This window comes from Alternaria arbusti, assembly GCF_024043155.1.
Source record: "Alternaria arbusti strain BMP 1465 chromosome Unknown scaffold_4, whole genome shotgun sequence".
NCBI lineage: Eukaryota > Fungi > Ascomycota > Dothideomycetes > Pleosporales > Pleosporaceae > Alternaria > Alternaria arbusti.
Window position 1 is genome coordinate 331,790 of NW_026249944.1, and position 18,597 is coordinate 350,386.

General features: G+C 53.1%; 8 protein-coding genes across 8 annotated transcripts; 5 read left to right on the forward strand and 3 right to left on the reverse strand.

The window, feature by feature from the left end:
- Window positions 1-616: 616 nt before the first annotated feature.
- J4E86_003738 (uncharacterized protein) lies at window positions 617-1,938 on the reverse strand (the record flags this gene model as incomplete). The annotated part of the gene is made up of 2 exons (XM_051444290.1): window positions 617-1,794; window positions 1,917-1,938. The coding sequence occupies 2 exons, from the start codon at window positions 1,936-1,938 to the stop codon at window positions 617-619; spliced, it is 1,200 nt and encodes a 399-aa protein (XP_051303915.1).
- A 1,060-nt stretch (window positions 1,939-2,998) lies between these two features.
- On the reverse strand, window positions 2,999-4,476 carry J4E86_003739 (uncharacterized protein; the record flags this gene model as incomplete). Its single annotated transcript, XM_051444291.1, has 5 exons — window positions 2,999-3,765; window positions 3,814-4,103; window positions 4,151-4,301; window positions 4,324-4,416; window positions 4,473-4,476. The coding sequence occupies 5 exons, from the start codon at window positions 4,474-4,476 to the stop codon at window positions 2,999-3,001; spliced, it is 1,305 nt and encodes a 434-aa protein (XP_051303916.1).
- Window positions 4,477-5,237: 761 nt separating this feature from the next.
- On the forward strand, window positions 5,238-8,518 carry J4E86_003740 (uncharacterized protein; the record flags this gene model as incomplete). Its single annotated transcript, XM_051444292.1, has 3 exons — window positions 5,238-5,577; window positions 5,631-7,738; window positions 7,787-8,518. The coding sequence occupies 3 exons, from the start codon at window positions 5,238-5,240 to the stop codon at window positions 8,516-8,518; spliced, it is 3,180 nt and encodes a 1,059-aa protein (XP_051303917.1).
- Window positions 8,519-8,731: 213 nt separating this feature from the next.
- Window positions 8,732-9,154, forward strand: J4E86_003741 (uncharacterized protein; the record flags this gene model as incomplete). The annotated part of the gene is made up of 3 exons (XM_051444293.1): window positions 8,732-8,756; window positions 8,809-8,951; window positions 9,026-9,154. The coding sequence occupies 3 exons, from the start codon at window positions 8,732-8,734 to the stop codon at window positions 9,152-9,154; spliced, it is 297 nt and encodes a 98-aa protein (XP_051303918.1).
- A 305-nt stretch (window positions 9,155-9,459) lies between these two features.
- On the reverse strand, window positions 9,460-10,790 carry J4E86_003742 (uncharacterized protein; the record flags this gene model as incomplete). Its single annotated transcript, XM_051444294.1, has 3 exons — window positions 9,460-10,205; window positions 10,259-10,556; window positions 10,608-10,790. 3 exons carry the CDS (start codon window positions 10,788-10,790, stop codon window positions 9,460-9,462), a joined length of 1,227 nt encoding a protein of 408 aa, XP_051303919.1.
- A 543-nt stretch (window positions 10,791-11,333) lies between these two features.
- On the forward strand, window positions 11,334-12,555 carry J4E86_003743 (uncharacterized protein; the record flags this gene model as incomplete). The annotated part of the gene is made up of 3 exons (XM_051444295.1): window positions 11,334-11,407; window positions 11,461-11,658; window positions 11,712-12,555. 3 exons carry the CDS (start codon window positions 11,334-11,336, stop codon window positions 12,553-12,555), a joined length of 1,116 nt encoding a protein of 371 aa, XP_051303920.1.
- A 491-nt stretch (window positions 12,556-13,046) lies between these two features.
- On the forward strand, window positions 13,047-14,010 carry J4E86_003744 (uncharacterized protein; the record flags this gene model as incomplete). The annotated part of the gene is made up of 2 exons (XM_051444296.1): window positions 13,047-13,099; window positions 13,155-14,010. The coding sequence occupies 2 exons, from the start codon at window positions 13,047-13,049 to the stop codon at window positions 14,008-14,010; spliced, it is 909 nt and encodes a 302-aa protein (XP_051303921.1).
- A 596-nt stretch (window positions 14,011-14,606) lies between these two features.
- J4E86_003745 (uncharacterized protein) lies at window positions 14,607-15,626 on the forward strand (the record flags this gene model as incomplete). Its single annotated transcript, XM_051444297.1, has 1 exon — window positions 14,607-15,626. The coding sequence occupies one exon, from the start codon at window positions 14,607-14,609 to the stop codon at window positions 15,624-15,626; it is 1,020 nt and encodes a 339-aa protein (XP_051303922.1).
- Window positions 15,627-18,597: the final 2,971 nt, after the last annotated feature.

The following is an 18,597-nucleotide window of genomic DNA, read 5'->3' on the forward strand; positions in this document are numbered from 1 at the left end:
CACTGTCCTACAGATGTACGATCCAGGTTGCGTCGATACATGAAGTAGTTCTTGGCGACAGACCAGTCGACATGGTCGTGGGTCGGTACGTCATTTGAAAGGCCGGAGGCGACAGTATTCGCCATCTGAGAGATGAACTGGAGATGACTCGTCTAAGACAAGGAGGAGCAGTGCTGGGGCGAAAGTGTAAAGGGATGAAGAGAGAGAGAGCGAGAGAAAGCGACGGAAACTCAATATTTCAGGCAGGAGTTCAGGCAGTAGCTCTCACGTGCTCGCTTCTCTCTGGACCCTGTTGAGCTGGCCGTCCCACCATATGTTCTGATGACAATACGTCTACCATGGAACGGCAAGGGTTGCACCAGAATCTCACATCCTAGCTGTAAGAAGTGGGCGGAAGCTCAGAACTGGTCACTGAAAGATCTCGTTAGCGAAGATATATGTAAAGAATATGATAGCGATAATAGCTGCCTAGATGTCCATAACCCCGTTCCCATCTAAATCAAAACGCCGGGACATGTCTGATCCCAAGTATACCCTTCAACGCCGTGCCACCCTATAGTATCATTTTGAAGCCAACAAGTGAAACCCCCTCTCCCAACTTGCAACAAATCTACATCTACTGATGTATCTGACTCACATGCCCCGCCTGTCCAGCACCACCCCACTCACTATCATCATCACTACCCACATCCGTCCAGCTCGTAGGCGTCATAATGCCCTGCCTGTCGCCGTCGAACTCGCTGAAGCCGCCCTCGGAAAAGGCATCTGTAAACCCGCTTTCTGAACGCGCGTCGTGGTCTGTGTCGTTTTGTTCGCTGTTGGGCATGCTAAGGATGGCGATGTCGTTGGCGTGGGCGGAGGCGACGGAGCCGCTCATGGTCATGGAGCGCTCGGAGCGCGGGGTTAGGGTGCCGGTGGAGAGGTGCTCGGCGTCGTTGTCGTCGAAGAAGGGGTGGGAGGAAGTGGGTTCGCCTGCTTGCGAGGAGGTGAAGGAGTAGAAGGATTGGGCGGCTTGGTCGGCGTCTTCTTGGGCGGGTTGCGCGGGCGATGGGGTCTCGGGGAGGGAGTGCTCGGGGTCGGGTGTTAGGTCGACGAGTGTGCCGGTGGTGGGTGTGGAGGGGACGTCGGCTACGATTGTAGCGGAGCTTTCGCGGGCGGCGGGTTCTTCATAGGTGAATGGCTTGGGTGAGGGCGCTTCGTCTTCGTCGTGGTCGAAGAGTACTTGGTCGTCGGAGAAGGGGTTGGCCATGGTAGCAGCGGCAGCGGAGCCGGCGGCAAAACCAGCAGCACCACGCTTCTTGAGATTACCATTCGAGTTGTCCTTGCCAGTTGCCGTCGCGTTGTCCCTGAGCATGCCATCGCTGCCGACCATATCGTCAAAGCTTCTCGTCCGATCAGCCCTCGACCGCCTGGCAGCCACCTCAGCCGTCTCAGCACCGATCCGAGCCAGCTCATCCAGGTCGACAGCGATACCCTCTTCCCTCGCCCGTCTGATCAGTTCATTCCTATTCCTCCTGATCAACTCCTCCCTCCTCTGTTTCCTGGCTTCGAAGTCATCGGACGATTCGCTCGGGCGGCGAGGCTGAATGTCATCGCCAAGGTTATGCAGCGCGATGGCGATCTTGCGGCGGGTTTGATCGGCCCATTGTCGCACTTGGGGAGACTCGTAGATGGCGATACCGGCGGCGACGATGACGGACGCGGCAATTATGAGGCCTGATGTGAAGGGGTGGTTAGGACGGTGCGGCGGGGTTTGAGTGTTGCCTTGCGGAGATGCGAAGCGCGCGCCGGTGCCTGCAAGCAGGTTGGCATAGGAAAGTACAGTAGACAGTAGAGGAATACGCGACAAGAGAAATAACGTTGGATATGCTGGGGACACCGCAGCAACATGCATAAGTGGAGTTATCCGTACTCACCTTTGGCCAGTGGCGCAGGCATCTCTGCGGATTTTGTGGCAGCGGATGCAGTCCTGCTACTCAAAAAGGCTCCCTGATGATGTGGTGGGAAGTGGTAATAAGGAGGAGAATCCAGAGGCTTTTGACCTTGGAAGAGGCGTATAAGGAGAGAAGGTTCGAGGGCTGAGAGCAATCATGGTTCGTCCGGTCCTTCGCCACTTGCACAGCCGCACATGCAGGGCCCATGGAGCTGGGGGCTCCGGGCGGCTTTTGGTGGGGTCGCCTGCCGCCAATCTTGCTGCACATCGCCCCGCACCCGTTGGACTAACTGAATAATTAGGCCCCTGGAACAGCATAATTCACTCATAGCTGCGCATATCTGGAGATTCGATGAAGTCATTATCAGGTGGGCTGAGTATCGTCAAAGTCCACGCGTCTACATCATGTTGTCAAGTCACTATGAGAAGAGTTTGGATCAATTTGAAGATTACACGCAGAAAGTATTGATTGGTAAAGGATTGTAATGTCGAATGTATGAAGCAGTGTGAGAAACAAGAAAGCATGCCGCACATCAAAGAGCCCCATGTAGCCCTCAACCCTGATCTAACATCCGAGACCAACTCTGTGTTCGAGAAACGCCTTCTAAGGTCCATGCTAGAAGCCTTGATCAAAAGCACGAAGCTCAGACAGGCGGACTTGATCAGTGGTGATGTGCGAGAAGGCCTGCGCGGTCCGACTCCACCGTTTGACGGGAACGCACAGAACATGAAAGCAATACTTTTGAGAAGGAAAGACAAGGAAGGAAAAGGGAGGTGAGGAATACGGGCAGTAGAAGTCGCAAGTCAAAAGCTCATGGGATGTTATGTAGGAGCCGTGCTTTATCGAGGTAGACGAAATGGCAGGACTGAATCGGGAGCTTGATAAGCGTAATCTTTGGGCTGAAGAACCAACTTGTGCGATCCATGCAGAGGAGAAGGGATGCGTATCTTGACTCAGATGCTATCCGGGAACAGAGTGACTTCGTCGTCAGAGTCCGGGTCAGCATCGATATCTCTGCGCATAGAGGGCGGGAAGTAAGGTCTGAGGGCGTTGAGATCCAAGAGCTAAGACTCGGTATCTGGCTTTTGGCGTTTTGAGGATGCAGAATTAACATCTGCAGACTTGCGCTTCTCGATCCTGTTGCGCTTGAAAGCTTGTTCGAGGTTACGCATCTCGGTCTTTGAGCGCCAGATCCGGTCTTTTGGTCCGAACTCATAGTCGACCTCCGCTGAGCTTGTCACGACTTTATCTCCGTCATGGGTGTGAACCTTCGTACCATCGAAGGGCCATACATGGTCGACATATTCCTTGGGTATGACGCCACCAGCAAGCCATTCCTCTGGCTGACCGCGACAGGCCGTGGGAAGATTTAAGCCAGTCTTTTGGTTCTCCCGTACTGACAACCAGATATCCGAACCAGAAGCTTCGAACTCTTGGATAGTGATGTCCGCGCGATCCTCCGGTACTGCGCTCTTTCGAACCCAGATAGGTATCTTGACCTTGCGTGTTTCCTTGGGGACGATGGTATTCTCCTGGGCCTTTTCCGGCGTAGATTCTGTATCTTCAACTGTGTTGACGGGAGTCGCAGAAGGCGAACAGTTAGCGAGTGATTTCTGTCTAGTAGCAACCTCTGGAGACTTTGCACTATCGGTGATCGTCTTTTTACCGAGACGTTTCGATTTGGCAGCCTCGATTAGGTCCGCAGAAAGAATCTCTGTCGTCTCAAAAAAAGCAGGCTTAAGATCTCGATTGATGCAACGAGCAACAGAGATGCGACGTGGGTGGCGTGCGCTCTCGTGGTACAAGAAGTGCGCTCGTCGTTCTGTCATGGCTAATGCAGGGTTAATATCAAATCGTGAAGATCGAGAGTAGTACTTACCGTAGTTATCGAAGACCGATATGTACGAAGTGGTCGGGTTCTTCTGTTGCCAATTGAAGTGTCGCAAGACCCGTTCGAAAGTCAAATCTCGCACCGGTAAGAACTCATTGAGAGACTGGAACGCAGCCCCTTTCTTGTACTTTGGATGCACACTGGGCCAGCAGTCTTTGGTTACGTAGCAGCTCAAGGTGCCAGAGGTCTCGTGGAATGCACGGTAAAAGTACTCAGGCATCTCGCCGTGCTGCTTATCTTCAGAGGCAAGATAGACCTCTTCGTCCTCGGGGAAAGAACTGAAGATTGTTAGCTATGAGTTCAGAGTTGTTGAAAATATAATTACATGACGAAAGGTTCCTCGTAAAAGGTGTGCTTCTTGAGTGCGCCGCGACGCAACTCCTTGGCTTCGAGCTTGTCCAATTTTGCCTGCAATTCCGCCAATTCGCGTCTCAGAATCCTGATTTGGGCTTTCAGTGCAGTTTCCAAGATCGTCTCTTTGATTTGAACATCGACGACTGAAGAAGATCTTGACGAAGACCTTAACGGAGACCTTGACGGAGACCTTGACGGAGACCTTGACGAAGACCTTGACGAAGACCTCGACACTGTCTCAGCCATGAAGTCTGCAGATACCTCGCCTGGGCCTGAGTCCGATGTTGAGGGACTCATGGTATCTGTGTGTGGGATTGGATTGATCTTGAGATGTAGCATTGTTGAGTTGTTGATGCGATGTAAGAGATGGGACAGAGAAAGAGGAAGTAGAGAGAGGATGGAAGACGGTTGGGAGGTAGCAAAGATCATTTATATATTGGATGAGACAACGAGACTATTGCTGAAGGAGAGACTCCGTGTCTCACCTGGAGAGACATGTGGTAAAGGCAAGAGGTAGCTGTCTTATCAGCAGTAAGAGAGGACGTTAGGGATCCATGGCCAAATTGATGTGAGACTGTGGTAATCGAACCTAGGGTGAGAGTAAACTTGGATGACGGTAGCATAACTTAGATACCTTTGATACTATAGCCATGCAAGAAAGAACCATCAAGATATTGGTAGACCGTCGAATCGGGGGTTATGATGACATTACTTTGATGGATCTCTATACGATGATGAGTGGTGGACTGTGATGTCTGCCTGGCTATACCAAAAAGTCATGTTTGACAGTGATGATAGACCTTGAAAACGAAAGGTGATGTGTGTGACGCATTGATGTGATGACCAGGCCTCAGTCGTAGTCAAAAACGTCGTTTGTGATGTTGGGAGATGCAGGTCAAGCTCGCTGTAGATGGCCCACCTTCCGCCAAGACATCCGCGCGCCTGATTGGCGGTCGCAACCGCGTCTCAGCGAGCTGCCACTTGCGACACGCAGCATTCCGAGGCCGCACCACCACATTTCTAAAGATCGTGACCAGACAGCGCTTCCGGCAGCTGCAATGAGTTCTTCTATAGAAACCGAGATTCTGAACAAGTACAATCTCACGACACTGTACCCCGCAACCTGGCCGCAGGAGAAGGACGAAGCCGACGAAGAGGATACGTTCGACGAGCCCATACCCAAAGCCACGAAACAATCGATACGGCGGTCCAAGTCACGATACTCGGTTTTAGAGCCCAGTGCAAGATTCTCGCGGCAGGTCCCGGGAGCAGAGCGCTCGAAAGATGGCGTGGAGACGTTGGTTCAGAAGGATGAACAGGACCCGTTGGGCATGTACCCCAGTGTAGTGCAGGTGCTGCGGGCGAAGAACATTCAGGTCGAGGATGATATCAAGCTGCGTACGTTCCAGTCATATAGCAATACATACAAGGCCTGTCTAATGGACACACAGGCAATCGCTTCCTCTTGAGCTCCACTACCTTCTCGCCCTCCCTCTTCCTCTCCCAAGTCCACAATGAAGCCTCCACCGACTCCCTCCTCGCCGGTCTTGACTTCCTTTCCCGCTCGATCGAGAAGAAGTCTGCTTCGCTCAAAGTCCTCGTCGAGTCCAACTTCGATCGCTTCGTAGGCGCCAAAGCTACAATCGACCGTGTATACAATGAGATGCGGGACCAGGGGAAGGAGCTGGTGGAAGCGCCCAATAAGGACCTACAACCTGGCACCGGCAGACCCAGGGCTCGATCCAGCTTCTCGGGTCGAAAGACAAGCGCATCTCTTACACCAGGCATGGTTGACGCGGTGCCTGCGGAGAAGAGGAAGAATGCGCTCGTCAAGGAGAGCGAATACGGTGTGCATGGAATCAAGGTCCCGCTGACCGAAGTCGCTGTCAAAGCTGAGGAGGTCTGGGGCCCTGCGCTGAACGGACGGGAGCGGGAAGAGACATTGAAGTCCATCATGGAGTCTGTGGAGCACCATCGGGGTCTGTTCGAAGTCGGCTCAGCCATTCAAGATGCCATACGCCGGAAGGACCACGAGACAATCACCGAAGAATACAAGCGCGCAAGGAAATACGCAGACGAAGCCCGATACATTGTAGAACAGGCGACGTCTAATCAGAGGCCGCTGACCGATGCCGAGATACATCAAGTCATTGTGACGGCTAGGATGTGGTCAGACGTCGAGCGGCAGATTGAGCGTTTCAAGCGCGAATCCTGGAAGCGCTTGACTGCAGCGCACTTCACGCACCTACAGACTGGCACCGAAGACACCAAGTCTGACGAGTATCTGAGCATCATCTCAATCATGCTCGAGCTGGGTGTGGAGGAGAACCCGATTTGGGTGTGGTTGCTCTCACGCTATGAGCACCTCAAGTTCCAGCTCAACTCCAAGTGCCAACACTCGCTCGTTGAGATCGAGATTCTTCGTCGTCATCTGGCGAACGGCGAGAAGCCAAGCATGCGCATGCTGCAAAAGCATCTGCGATCAGTCCCTACTAGCAGCAACGTCAGCGCTGAGCCTTCGAAGCTTGACACCCCGAAAGTGACGGAGTTCTGGGAACACGTGTATGCCTCAATGACTACACTGCTATCAAACAAATCTGGGTTGCTCGCCGAGCTAGTTGAATATTGGGAGATCGTTCAGTCGTTCCTCTCCAGTCGCGCGCAACGGAACTTACCAACGGGCCATCACAATCAATCGTCTGTTCACCACCGGCTTAGTAGTGAGAATAAAGCTGAGCTTGAGAGAGGTACGACTGAACTCATCAGTATCTTGCGGGAACATCTGTTCTCGTTCTTCTCAGATCCTCCCATTGAGGATGTGTCTATGCTCATGTCACCACTACCTATGAGTCCGACACCAACCACACCTGGAACACCACTGAGCGCAGCATTGAGTCCTATGTCAGCATCGAGATCTAGGTTTGATCCTGCCAAAGCACCGCCACCATCACCTAGTCGCGGTGAGTCTTGGGAAAAGTACGCTTTCTGGCCTCCTAACGCGAATGCGCTTTCTGGATCTCACTATCTGTCCAAGATGCTTGTCCTTATTGGCACCGCAGCCAACGAACTTGCATCGCTTCAAGTTCCCGAGTCTGGAGGTAGCGGCCGCATCGATGAGGCACTGCGATTGCTTCTTGGTGGTGTCCGTGAGCGCTGCATCCAAGCTGTATGTGCAGCTTGGAACACTGATGCTGAGAAGTTGAAAGTGCTTGAGGATTGGACTCGTCACGTTGATCGCAAAGATACCACGAACCTACCCCAGCGTTTCCTTGCAGTACAAAGCTTCCTACTCAACAACCTGCAAAAGATACTCTACGTCGAAGCATCAAGCAAGACCAGGGTGGACGTCGTTGTACCACCGAGCAATAAGCTGCTGCAGATGGTTAGAAGTCAGTTTGTCACCAGCTTGTACAGGACGCTCAGCGGAATGGTCGAGTGCGCGGAGCGAGGCAGACAGGCCTTGGGTGCTGAGTTCGAGATCAAGAGTGATGATCTAACCATCGACGAGCAAGACGATCAGAATGGTAACGACTGGGGTAGGGTCGATGCCAACAAGAAGGTAAGCACACATGGCACCCATCCTACTATCTCCACTGACGAATTCCAGTCCATCCGCCTCCTCCTAACCCTCGCCAACATGTCCGCCTTCCAGTCCGAAATCACCCCCCAACTGCTCACCCTCTTCGAAACCCTCTTCAGCGTCCAACTAACCGACGAAACAAACCGCATCCGCGACGTCCTCTCCCAACTCGACGCCCAACTCTTCCGCTCCTACACAAAACCCCACGCCACAAAAATCCACTCTACAATTGAATCCGGCATCTTCAGCCCCACCTGGGCACCTCCCCCCGACAACCGTAAAAGCGTTGCAGACCGCGACCCAAGCCCCTACGTCTTCACCGTACTCCTAGATCTCGTAATCGTGCACACCGAGTCGTCCACAACATCCGCACCCCTAACCCCGCGCATCCTCCGCTCCTTATTCGAAGCCACAACAACCTCGCTCATAACGACTTTCCAATCCGCCAACCTCCCCACTATCTCCCTCCCGCAACTCATGCAAGCAACCCTCGACGTGGAGTTCATGGCACAAACGCTCGCTTCGTACACCACAGAGAAGGCATCGCAGATCCAGACGGATATCTACCAGGTGCTGGATCAGAAGACGGATAATGCGGCGAGAGTGAGGCTGCAGGAGGAGTTGGGGAGCTTGAGGGTAAGCTTGAAGAGGTTGAGGGAGGGGACTAAGGTGCAGTTTGCTTGCTTTAGGAGGGTTAAGAGGGGGACGCTTGCGGGTGGTGGGGCTGGGGAGGGGCAGGAGGAGAGGAGGGGGAGGTAGGATGGCGTTTGTTGGGGGTTAGGTGGACGGGGGAGGGAGATTGGTATGTGATGGGGAATATATTCAAATTTGTCGATCTGTCAAGGTACTGTCGTTGCGCGACGTATCCGACCTTCAAGTCGAGCATTGAACCGACGATATTGAATGCATGGAAGTACAAGATCTGCGTTTCCGTGCCGCTTCCTTAACCATGCTTCTCACACTCCTCTCGACATGCGCCTAAGCATTAAGTTCCCAAGTATTCATACACCGCACACACTTCAACATTCCGCTCAACAACACACCCACAGCCTCGCCTCGCTCCGCCGTCGAAGCCACCGTCGACCTCTTCTTCCGCGCGCGCCACGATCCCTCAATACAGCCAAGCGCCTGGGACGACCTCGTCGCCAAGTTCGACGAACAGAAACATGCCCAACTTGAGGATGCAACGAGCGTGCTGCGACGCACTTGGCCGACCTCGGGAGGCACATACCTTATCCTAACCTAGTTGGCTTTGTGAGGTGGCAGGTGGAGAAGGCGGAGGAGAGGGAGAAGGAGGAGGAGAGGAGGGAGAAGGAGGAGGAGAGGAGGGAGAAGGAGGATGAGAGGAGGGAGAAGGAGGAGGCTAGAGCGATGTCGGACAAGGAAGGGAAGTGATGGATATGTGCGGAGATGCAGCGGGGGGAGTTGAATGAAGTCATGGATCGAACAATGCCTTTTGCGGAGGGGGAGGCGCAGGGTCAGTGCATGAAGAGTCTGAGTATCTGTGAGTGTAAATGTTCTTGATAAAGCACAATTTCTATCGCTTCAAAGTGGCGCGCTATGCTCACAGCGACACATATATCTACAAGTAAACGCCGCTGAATGCATCTTATCTATAAACCTCCAAATCCGTGTCCTCAATCATGCTCTTCTCTCCCCCTTCCTTCCTTTATTCTTACAAATCGTACAAATACGTCTATTCACACATCTCCGCCGCCAGACAGCGGATGTTGCTCGAAATACCTTAGTAGCGTTTGGTAGAGTACCAACATGGTCCCTGATTGCACACTCGTCCAGACAGCGCGCGGTCCAACGCCTCTGAACCACCCGGCTATTCCTTCTGTCTTGTATATTATCCTTAGGCCGGTCATGACGGAGGATGTGTCAAGGGTAGCGGCGCCGTGGGCTTTGAGAGTTGTGGAAGGGGAAGATGTGGATATCGGTCTACTTTGCGTCGCTTTCGTCTTAGTCGTTTGCGAGGGGGTGGAGTGTTTCGAGGCCGCGGCGGGCGACAGTGGTGCTTTGGATACGGGTGGAGAGGCGGGAGATGGGCCGTTGTGTTGGGTTTGGATGCGCGTCTTTACTACGTCGAGAGGGGTTGTTATGACGCCTGCCATGCCGCCTGCGGTGGCTGCGGTTGCGATTTCTAGCGGTAGTCCAATGTTGTTTGAGCCCATGTACTTCTTGGCCCAGTCCCGCTCCTCTTCGTAAAAGGCAAACTGTAGTGCTGAGAAGGGGAGGTCGCGCCAGAGCGTGGCCTTGTAGCCGTGGAAGAGGGCGCTGTAGCCTTCCACCCTGGCTATTGTTCGCGCGGCGTCGATGGTGCCGCGGTAGTTGTAGCCTGAATTGAAGTAGGGGTTGTTGTAGCGGCCTTGTAATTGGAGGCGAGTCTTGAGGACTTCAGAGGGGACGTATGCGGGAGCAGCAGCGAGATCAGCGAGCAGACCTAGAAGTTTGTCAGTACATGGCGGGGCTTTGTTGATCTGTAGGGAGGTGTACCGGCTGAGAAGTATGCGACCGAGGGCGCAACCCCATAGTCAATCATGGTCCGCTTGGTCCACTCGTATGCTCCAAAGAAGCACACGGTGCCCGAGAACGATCCAAGAAACGCTGGCTTCACTCCTCCGTACAAGCCTTTCCGGAAGCCTTCTTGCCGCCATATGGTGTAGTATGTGTTGCCCATGGATGTGTACTTGGGTGGCATGTGCGGGTCGCCCTGTTGTCGCGTCTTGACCGTATCCAGCGAATGCATCAACATGTCACCTGTGGTGCCTCCTATTCCTCCTGCCAGCATTGCCTGTTTGTGATCAATTGGCATCCCTCATCTCTGCAGACTAGGCATCCTCACATGTAGGTATGGCGGCCGCGCTGCTTCCTCGTCTACCTCGTCCTCCATTGCTGCCCGCTTGGTATCCTCCATGGGCAGTTCCACTGCGTGTGCTGTGCTTGGGCCATGTCTCCGGCTACCGTCGGTCAGGTTGGTGGTAGAGTCTCCGTTTGTGAAGAAGTTGGCCACGCGGGCAAGTACCATGAGCGCTTCGATGGCAGCGGTGCACTGGGAGTGGATCTGTGGGTGTTGTAGTGAAGAAAAACGAGTATAGAGAAGTTTGATATGTGCAAGGGTATCTTCAAAGAGTGACGTTGCTGCCGCTGCGGCCGTGCGATGATGTTGCGTCTGGAAAATTTCGGCCAAGACCGGAGCAGCGCAGCCACATCCCTGCAAGCCCTGGCTATCAGCTATCAGAAGCACGGGGACCAGACGACGGCTTGATGCAGTTAAGACTACCTAAGCTATACCTACGCGAATGCCACCAAAACGACTGCAGACAACGCATCTTGCTCAGAGCCAGCGTGGTGTTGCTGCAGATCAATGTATTTTGTAGGCTAAGCCCTGCAACAGTTAGCGCCCAGATGACCCACGTGAGCCCCAGCCATCGTGTTTACATCCAGAGTCTCTCTGCATCCGATCAACACCACACCGCCCCCACCTTTTTCGCCCACGACGCTTTTTCTGCCTGCATTCTTGATTCATTTTGATCGCAAGCTTTACGCGACCTGATCTATACCACTCACCATGTCCCACTCTTGGCTTCAGAGGAAGCGCAAAGCTGACTTGATCGACCTTGCGCAGAAGGCTAGACTTCCCGAGTAGGCTGGAATGGATCATGCGCGTGTATGCGATACTAACAAATCGTTTGCAGTGCAGATGGCCTGTTGAAAGATGATCTCGTGGACCTGCTTGAGAGCCATCTCAACTCCAATGGGAGCACCTTTGCCAAACTCCCCGAGTTTAGCGACTACTATGGGCGCAATGGGTCGCCAGTAAAGCGCGAAAAGTCTTCGCCAGAACCCTTCATCACGAAGACGACGCGCCGCCGAACTCTTAACAAAGACCCTTCGTATGTCAAATGGATACGCGACGCGCGACGCGCTGAGGCTAACAAACGCGCAGTCCAGAGTCCACTCACATCATTACACCAGAAATCCGCAGCGTTGTCGCGCGTACACCAAAGCCGAGATCCGTCTCTCGACGTGTTTCCGAAATGGTCGCTGAAGCTGAACCCAAGGCCATGTCCCGTCGCGTCTCCGAGGTGGTCGCTCAAGCCGAACCAAAGGCCGTCTCTCGTCGCGTTTCCGAGCTGTACAATCAAGTGGACATTCCCGCATCGCCTGCCCAACTCGCTGAGGTCGCTGACCAGTCCTTCCAAGTCGTCCAGACCAAGGCTGTCGAGCTGTGGGACAGGACGCGAATCGATGAGCTGAAGGAATTCGTTCGCGAAAACGCAAGCTCGGTCGCTACCATCCAGACCATCATCCTGCTTGTTGAAGCTGTAGGACTACAGTACAACACTCTCGACACAACACCCTTATTCGCTACACCCGCTGCCTTGGGCTCATACACGAGCAGCCAAGACGTTCGAGGGCCAAATTTCTGGGCGCTGCTCTCAGCCGAGTGGTGGGCACCAGCTACCCTCTGGTCGCTTACGAGCTGGGTGCTACCTCTGATGTTCTCCTACTTCTTCAACTTGACCCTTCGCTCAAACACCTCGCGCAAGTCTTCCGAGCGCCAATATCCTGCTGACCCGCTCATTTTCAACATTGCGCGGGCAGTCCTGTCCTACAATGCCTACCGGGAAACTGTCAACATGGCATTTGCGCCAAGTGCGTGGGGTCCCTTCTCCGAGTACGCGGTTGCGCGCGTAGGAAACAATGTCCCGGGCGGATACTATGGGCTGCAAATTGGCTCGCTGGTTGGCATACTTGTCAGCCTTTACGACGCCGCATTGAAGAAGTAGATACTTGTTGGGTTAGAACACGGAACGTGACTGGGTCTGAGGACGTGAATCTGGTGATACCTGTATGTTCATTGGCGTTTGGATATACGATACCTTCCACCGTGGCGAGCTGGACACACTTCGCATCTGGATGCGGAGTTCGAGACCGGCGTTTATCAGAATGTCTGTTTCATTGGAGCTGCTACGCTTCATCGTTACCCAATATATATATATATATATACCTATGTCAAAATTGGTGCCCTAACTTGATCGCCTTTGAGAAGTAGTGACCCGGGTGCAGACAAGACGCTCCAAATGCTTCAGCTGTTAGACCAGCCGCCACTGCGCGTTGTGGATGAAACACGTGAAGTCGCGTGTGCTATCGATAACTCCAAGCGCGAAAGGGCCACGCCGTCACCCCTCCGTCCCAACATCCTGCCATCCAACATCACTCTCACACGACTGCACCCACACGAACTTTACTCCAATCTACCAATTGAACAACATACAACATGTCGGCTCAGTTCATGCAAATGTTGCAGAACATGCAAGGGCGGTCAAGCCGGTATTTAGCGCAACACCTTTGAAGCTCCAATGAGTTGCTAATGTGCAGTGTCAAGTACGGTGGAAGACATGATCAATTCCGATGACCAGCTCGCTGGCATGGATGGCATGGAACTTCGCGGCTGGAGCCACAACAACCCCACGGTGCCCAGTCGTGACCTTAAGGACCCAGTCGGCCAGACCCTCCTCGCTATCTTCAACCAAGAATTCGACGCACTACAAAATTACGTGGAGATGATGATCAAACAGCTCGGAGGCACCGAGGAGGCTCGCGAAACGCTCAGGAAAGATCTCTTCGCCAAACGATGGGGCCCCACGAAAACACCCATCTACAATGTACTCTTGCCAGCGCTGCACATGATGCCAAACAAGAAGCAAGAATTACTGGGCGTCGTGAAGTATCTAGCCAATGATCTCAAAGTGCCAGTTGATGGCAAAGACGTCGTGGGCAGCACCGCCCTCTTCTGGGCCATATCCACAAAACCCTACGTGCAACCCGAATTCGCGCAGATCCTCTTCGACGCTGGCGGTTCCGTCAACACGAAGAACCGCTTCGGTGCTACCCCAGGTTCAGAGATCGCCCAAGCCGACATCCACGGCGACACGAGCAAGAACGTGCAGATGCTCAAGTGGTACGTGGAGCATGGCGGTGATGTCGACAGCAAGGACACGGATGGTATGAGTATCAAGACGTTGGTCGAGATGATGAACATGAAGGTGCCGGCTATGGCTGCGGTTCTCAAGAAAGGAAGGGGACCGAGGAAAGAGGGGGATTGCACGAACTGCGGGAGGAGCCCGAAGGATGGCAAGGTCTTCTCGGCTTGTGGCAAGTGTAAAAAGGCGAGATATTGTTCGCAGGAGTGTCAGAAGGTGGATTGGAAGGGGCATAAGAAGATTTGTAAGGCGACGTAGGGCAGGGTGGAAATGTGGTAGTGGGAGACGTGAGGAGAGACGGTACTGGAGATGAGAGTGCCGCGTGGAAGAGTTGGGTGACCATCAAAGCCGACCATGGCTCAAGTCTGGCTTCCTGGCTTCTGCAGGCGATAGGTCATGAAACCAGCTATGCATATACGGGTCGTTCACCGGCAAGACCGGCCCAAGCGGCGCTGACAGAGAAGACGAAGCAAATACAGTGTTTCGATAGCACGCGACACAAGAAGTTGTCTACGGAATGAGCGTGCGCGAAACGACTGATGCGCATTCGGCTGGTCTGGTAGTTGGCGGGACGAAATGCACGTCAGATATCCAATCGAGGTGTATACACTTCAATCGTCTTCACTTCCTCGCGGTGTCTACACTATTTCCTTCGAGCTTTTATCAAAAGCTGAATATAGTTAAAGAGTTGGGTGGGGCGCGGGGACACGCGAGCATGCATGCACGACGATTACCTGACGTCACTCGTAATACATTGACCGCCATCTCAAAAACGACTATGTCCATCTGAAGCAATCCCTAACACGAGATCACCGTCCCCAAGAACTCATTTCGCTACCAATCGTCCATCCATAATGAGGCTAAATCCCAACGGCGACGCATCAACCTTCCCCAAACGCTCGGCCCTACCACACATCGCCGGCACCCCAAAAGACAACGCCTGGTTCTGGGGCGGCCACGATGAACTCGGCCGCCTGAACCTCCTCACCCCCGAGCGAACAGTAAAAGCGACACAACAAAATGTCAAAACAGGAGAATCAGTCTCACTAGACCTCCCCTTGAACGTCCCCAGCCCAGCCTTCTTCGGACGAAAAGGCCTAAAACACCGCATCAAAACCATCGCCCCAGGCGCCTTCGACGATGAAGTAGCATTCAACACGCAAAGCAGTTCGCAATGGGACGGTTTCCGCCACTTCGCACATCCAAAATATGAATGCCATTACAACGGCGTTCTCTCAGATGAAATCATGGCGGATGTGGACGACGACGGCGAGGACGGCGACGCAGCACCTGAGCGCTCACGTAAACTCGGCATCGACGCGTGGGCCAAAAAGGGTATCATTGGCCGGGGCGTCCTTCTCGACGTTTACTCCTGGTCCCAGAAAACGGGGAAGCAATACGACACTTTTACCAAACACGCTATCACAGCAGACGATCTCCTTGCTTGCGCAGAGTCTCAAGGCACATCCTTCCAAACCGGCGACATCCTCCTCATCCGCACCGGCTGGCTCTCAACCTACACTTCCCTCTCCCCCTCTGAGAAATCCTCCCGCAGCACCCTCCCCCACGACCAACATTTCTACGCCGGTCTCGCCGCCGACGATGCCATGAAAGACTTCCTGTACGACAACTACTTCGCGGCTGCTGCGACCGACAATGCGAATTTCGAGGTTTGGCCTCCGGAAAGCTTTGAGGGCAGTTTGCATGCGTGTATGTTGAGTATGTGGGGGATGCCGATTGGCGAGCTGTGGGATTTGGAGGGGTTGGCGAGGATGTGCAAGGAGAGGGGGAGGTGGGAGTTTTTGGTGGTTAGTAAACCGGCGGATGTTCCGGGGGGTGTGGGGAGTTTGCCTAATGCTGTTGCGATTTTTTAAGAGAGATGTGAAAGGGTGGAGTTTAGTGGTTCGATACCCAGTTTGGAGACTTCAGCGTTATCCGTTTCTTTCTTACGCGTCGCGTCATCTTTGATCTGATCAAGTGACTTCCACCTACGTCGTCTTAGTACATGGCACGCGAGTTCATGAAGAAGTTCGTTTGTATTAACACCTAAATCTGGCGTGGGGCATGGGTGTCCAAGAGCAAACGAGTTCCTTCGTAATGCTCGACTCCTGCGCAAGCCGAAGAACAACGAAGTTTCATCGGCGACTCCGCATCCCGCAAATCCAGATTCATCAAGCTAGAAACTTCAGCACTCTATCTAGGTTCGTCTTTGTGTCCGTGGTCTACATCTCTAGCCTCGACCTCGGTCTGGGCTGCAGCCGATCCCCTGGACTAACCCCGGATTCTACCTCCCGCTCTTAGCGCTAGCCGCATACACACGATGCGGCGCATCACCGGTGCTTTTTTGAGAAGAGTATCAAGCCATAGACCCAATTGGTATTTTGAGGCTGAACATTCGAAGCTGAGGTCCTTCACAGATTTTTGGTGGGTACATTCAAAATCCATCTCGTTGACCAGGCCAGGCCCCATCGAGTCGGAGGCGTACTCCATCGTTGTTGATGGGCGCATTACGTCCTCGCTGGACAGTTTTCGCTCGCGTCCAGACCGCGAGAAGTGACAGTGAGCATATATAAAGCTGTTAAACGGGCTGCTTTCCTGATCAAACACCTGGGCAGACTCGCTTTCCATTCTCTCGATAACTACACTTGAAAATGGCACCTGCTCTCCGCGCATTCGCGCTTGCATTGCGAGCCGCCTCGACGACCTGCCCATCATCACCCACCTGTCCCCAGGACGACCAATGCTCGCTCACCTTAAATGGAGCCACTCTTCAAGTCAGCTGTGCGACTGACTACTATGGTGGCGATTTGCAGTTAGCACAGGTAAGCATGACTCCACAATAAGCTGTCTCGTACTCAACGCTCATCGTTTCTTAGACATCATCCCTGGCAAGTTGCATTCGGGCATGCTCCACGAACAAGGGATGCAATGCTGCAAGCTACGTGGACGGCAACTGCTACCTCAAAAGCACACTCAATGCGGCTCAGCCCAAGTATGGCATCCCTACTTTGTTATCGATTTCCAACTGACCCAGTCATTAGTGCCAATGTGATCGGAGTAGCTGTCATCTCCAGAGATACCTCAACAACGCCTACTCCAGCGCCGGATGCCCCCCAAATGTGCCCTGCCAGTTTTACTTGCCCGGAAAACGATGGCTGCTCGTACACCGATGGCTCACGCACTCTGAAGCTTAGTTGTGGAGTTGACTTCTATGGTGGTGACTTCACCAACCAGTACGCAGCAAGTCTCGAGGCTTGCACACAAGCTTGCGCAAGTGATGCACAGTGCGTAGCCGCTTCATTCGTGGGCGGCAAAGGTGCTGGAAATTGCTATCTCAAAAACACAAAGAACGGGGGTTCTGCCAATGACGGTGTTGATGGTAAGTGAACCGAGCAGAGTTATGGAATATTTGCTGATCATAAAAAGCTGTCTACGTTGTCGCCAACACCTTGCAACCAAGCACTTCGACATCAAGCTCGACGCCGTCGCCTTCCTCTCCTGTTGAAATGACGACTGTCTCCCCTTCCACTAGCACGGATGTTATGGTCAGCTCTACCTCGATTTCGTCCAGTACCTCAACCGCGACCGAGACCAATACTTCGACCCCCACCCCTACACCTACGCCTACGCCTACGCCTACCCCCACTCCCACACCTACCCCAATACCTGAAACACAACCTACTTGCGGCGTTAACGGTATTACAAGGACAGGATCAACCTACCAGAGCGCTAGCAAGCAGACCGCGGCCTCTTGCCGGACCAGGTGTCAGAACTACAATGTCGGCGGCCGTACTTGCCGTGTCTATGGTATCAACACCACAAGCGGTCTTTGCGCACTAGCGGTTGGAACGATCGCTCCAACATTTGGGCAGGCTTTTACACCTAAGGAGAATGGACCGTATGTCTTTTACCCTGTGGAATGCCAGGTGTAAGAGGAGCGTTCTCATGTATTTGGTGTGGGATGGTGTAATCTGTTGTCATAATCTGAAAGCGTAATTATATCTCGCGTTCAGATCTTATCTCATATATCGTTTGTACCTGCCCTCCTCGAATGGGTCAGTCGCTTGGCTGTCGACTGCATATCGTTCATGCAAAGTAAACATCTCTAACGCCAAGTATTTCGGCTGTATCAAGGCTGAACAGAGTGTGATGAAAGATCTATCTCGAGTGACTAAAGTCTGATGCTCTACATGCACGGATCGAGCACAGCATGCGAAAGCACAACGAAGATCGGGACAAGCCAAACTCCAGTCCGAACTAAGTAACAACCTCGAAGATATTAGAGTGTGAATTTCGCGAGAAGAGCGCGGGCGCGATTGATCAGATCTTTGTGCCCAAGGCCCGTCTTAGCAGCCTTCATGTGCTACTCCAACGCGCTGATGTGCATGTACAGCATCGCCGACAACATACAGACTTTTGATAGTACACCCAGGAGGTATCCGTACCCAGATAACACCTCTTTTGAAACTCAAACCGAACATGTGTGCTGCAACACTATTTTTTTTACAGATTTCTTAACCAACCCGGGAATCAAGCCTGTTGATAATAAGATAAACACTACGACCGATGGCGGTAGCGTCAAATGACATCGACAATGGTAAAGATTTCTGGTGTTACGCCCAGGCATATACATATGAGAGAGCCCTTACTCTCAGACGTCAAAGTTGCATTCGTATTCTTCAACCTGGGCGTTGACTGCTTTCGCCCTCGATTAGCATTGTATTCAGCTTAGATATTATGTCAGCATGTAGTGTCTTTGAAACGGCGTGACTAAAGTTTGATGGATGGCTTGTAGTTGGCGATCGACCTGTCACATAGCTGATAGAAAGCATGCTTGAATGGGAG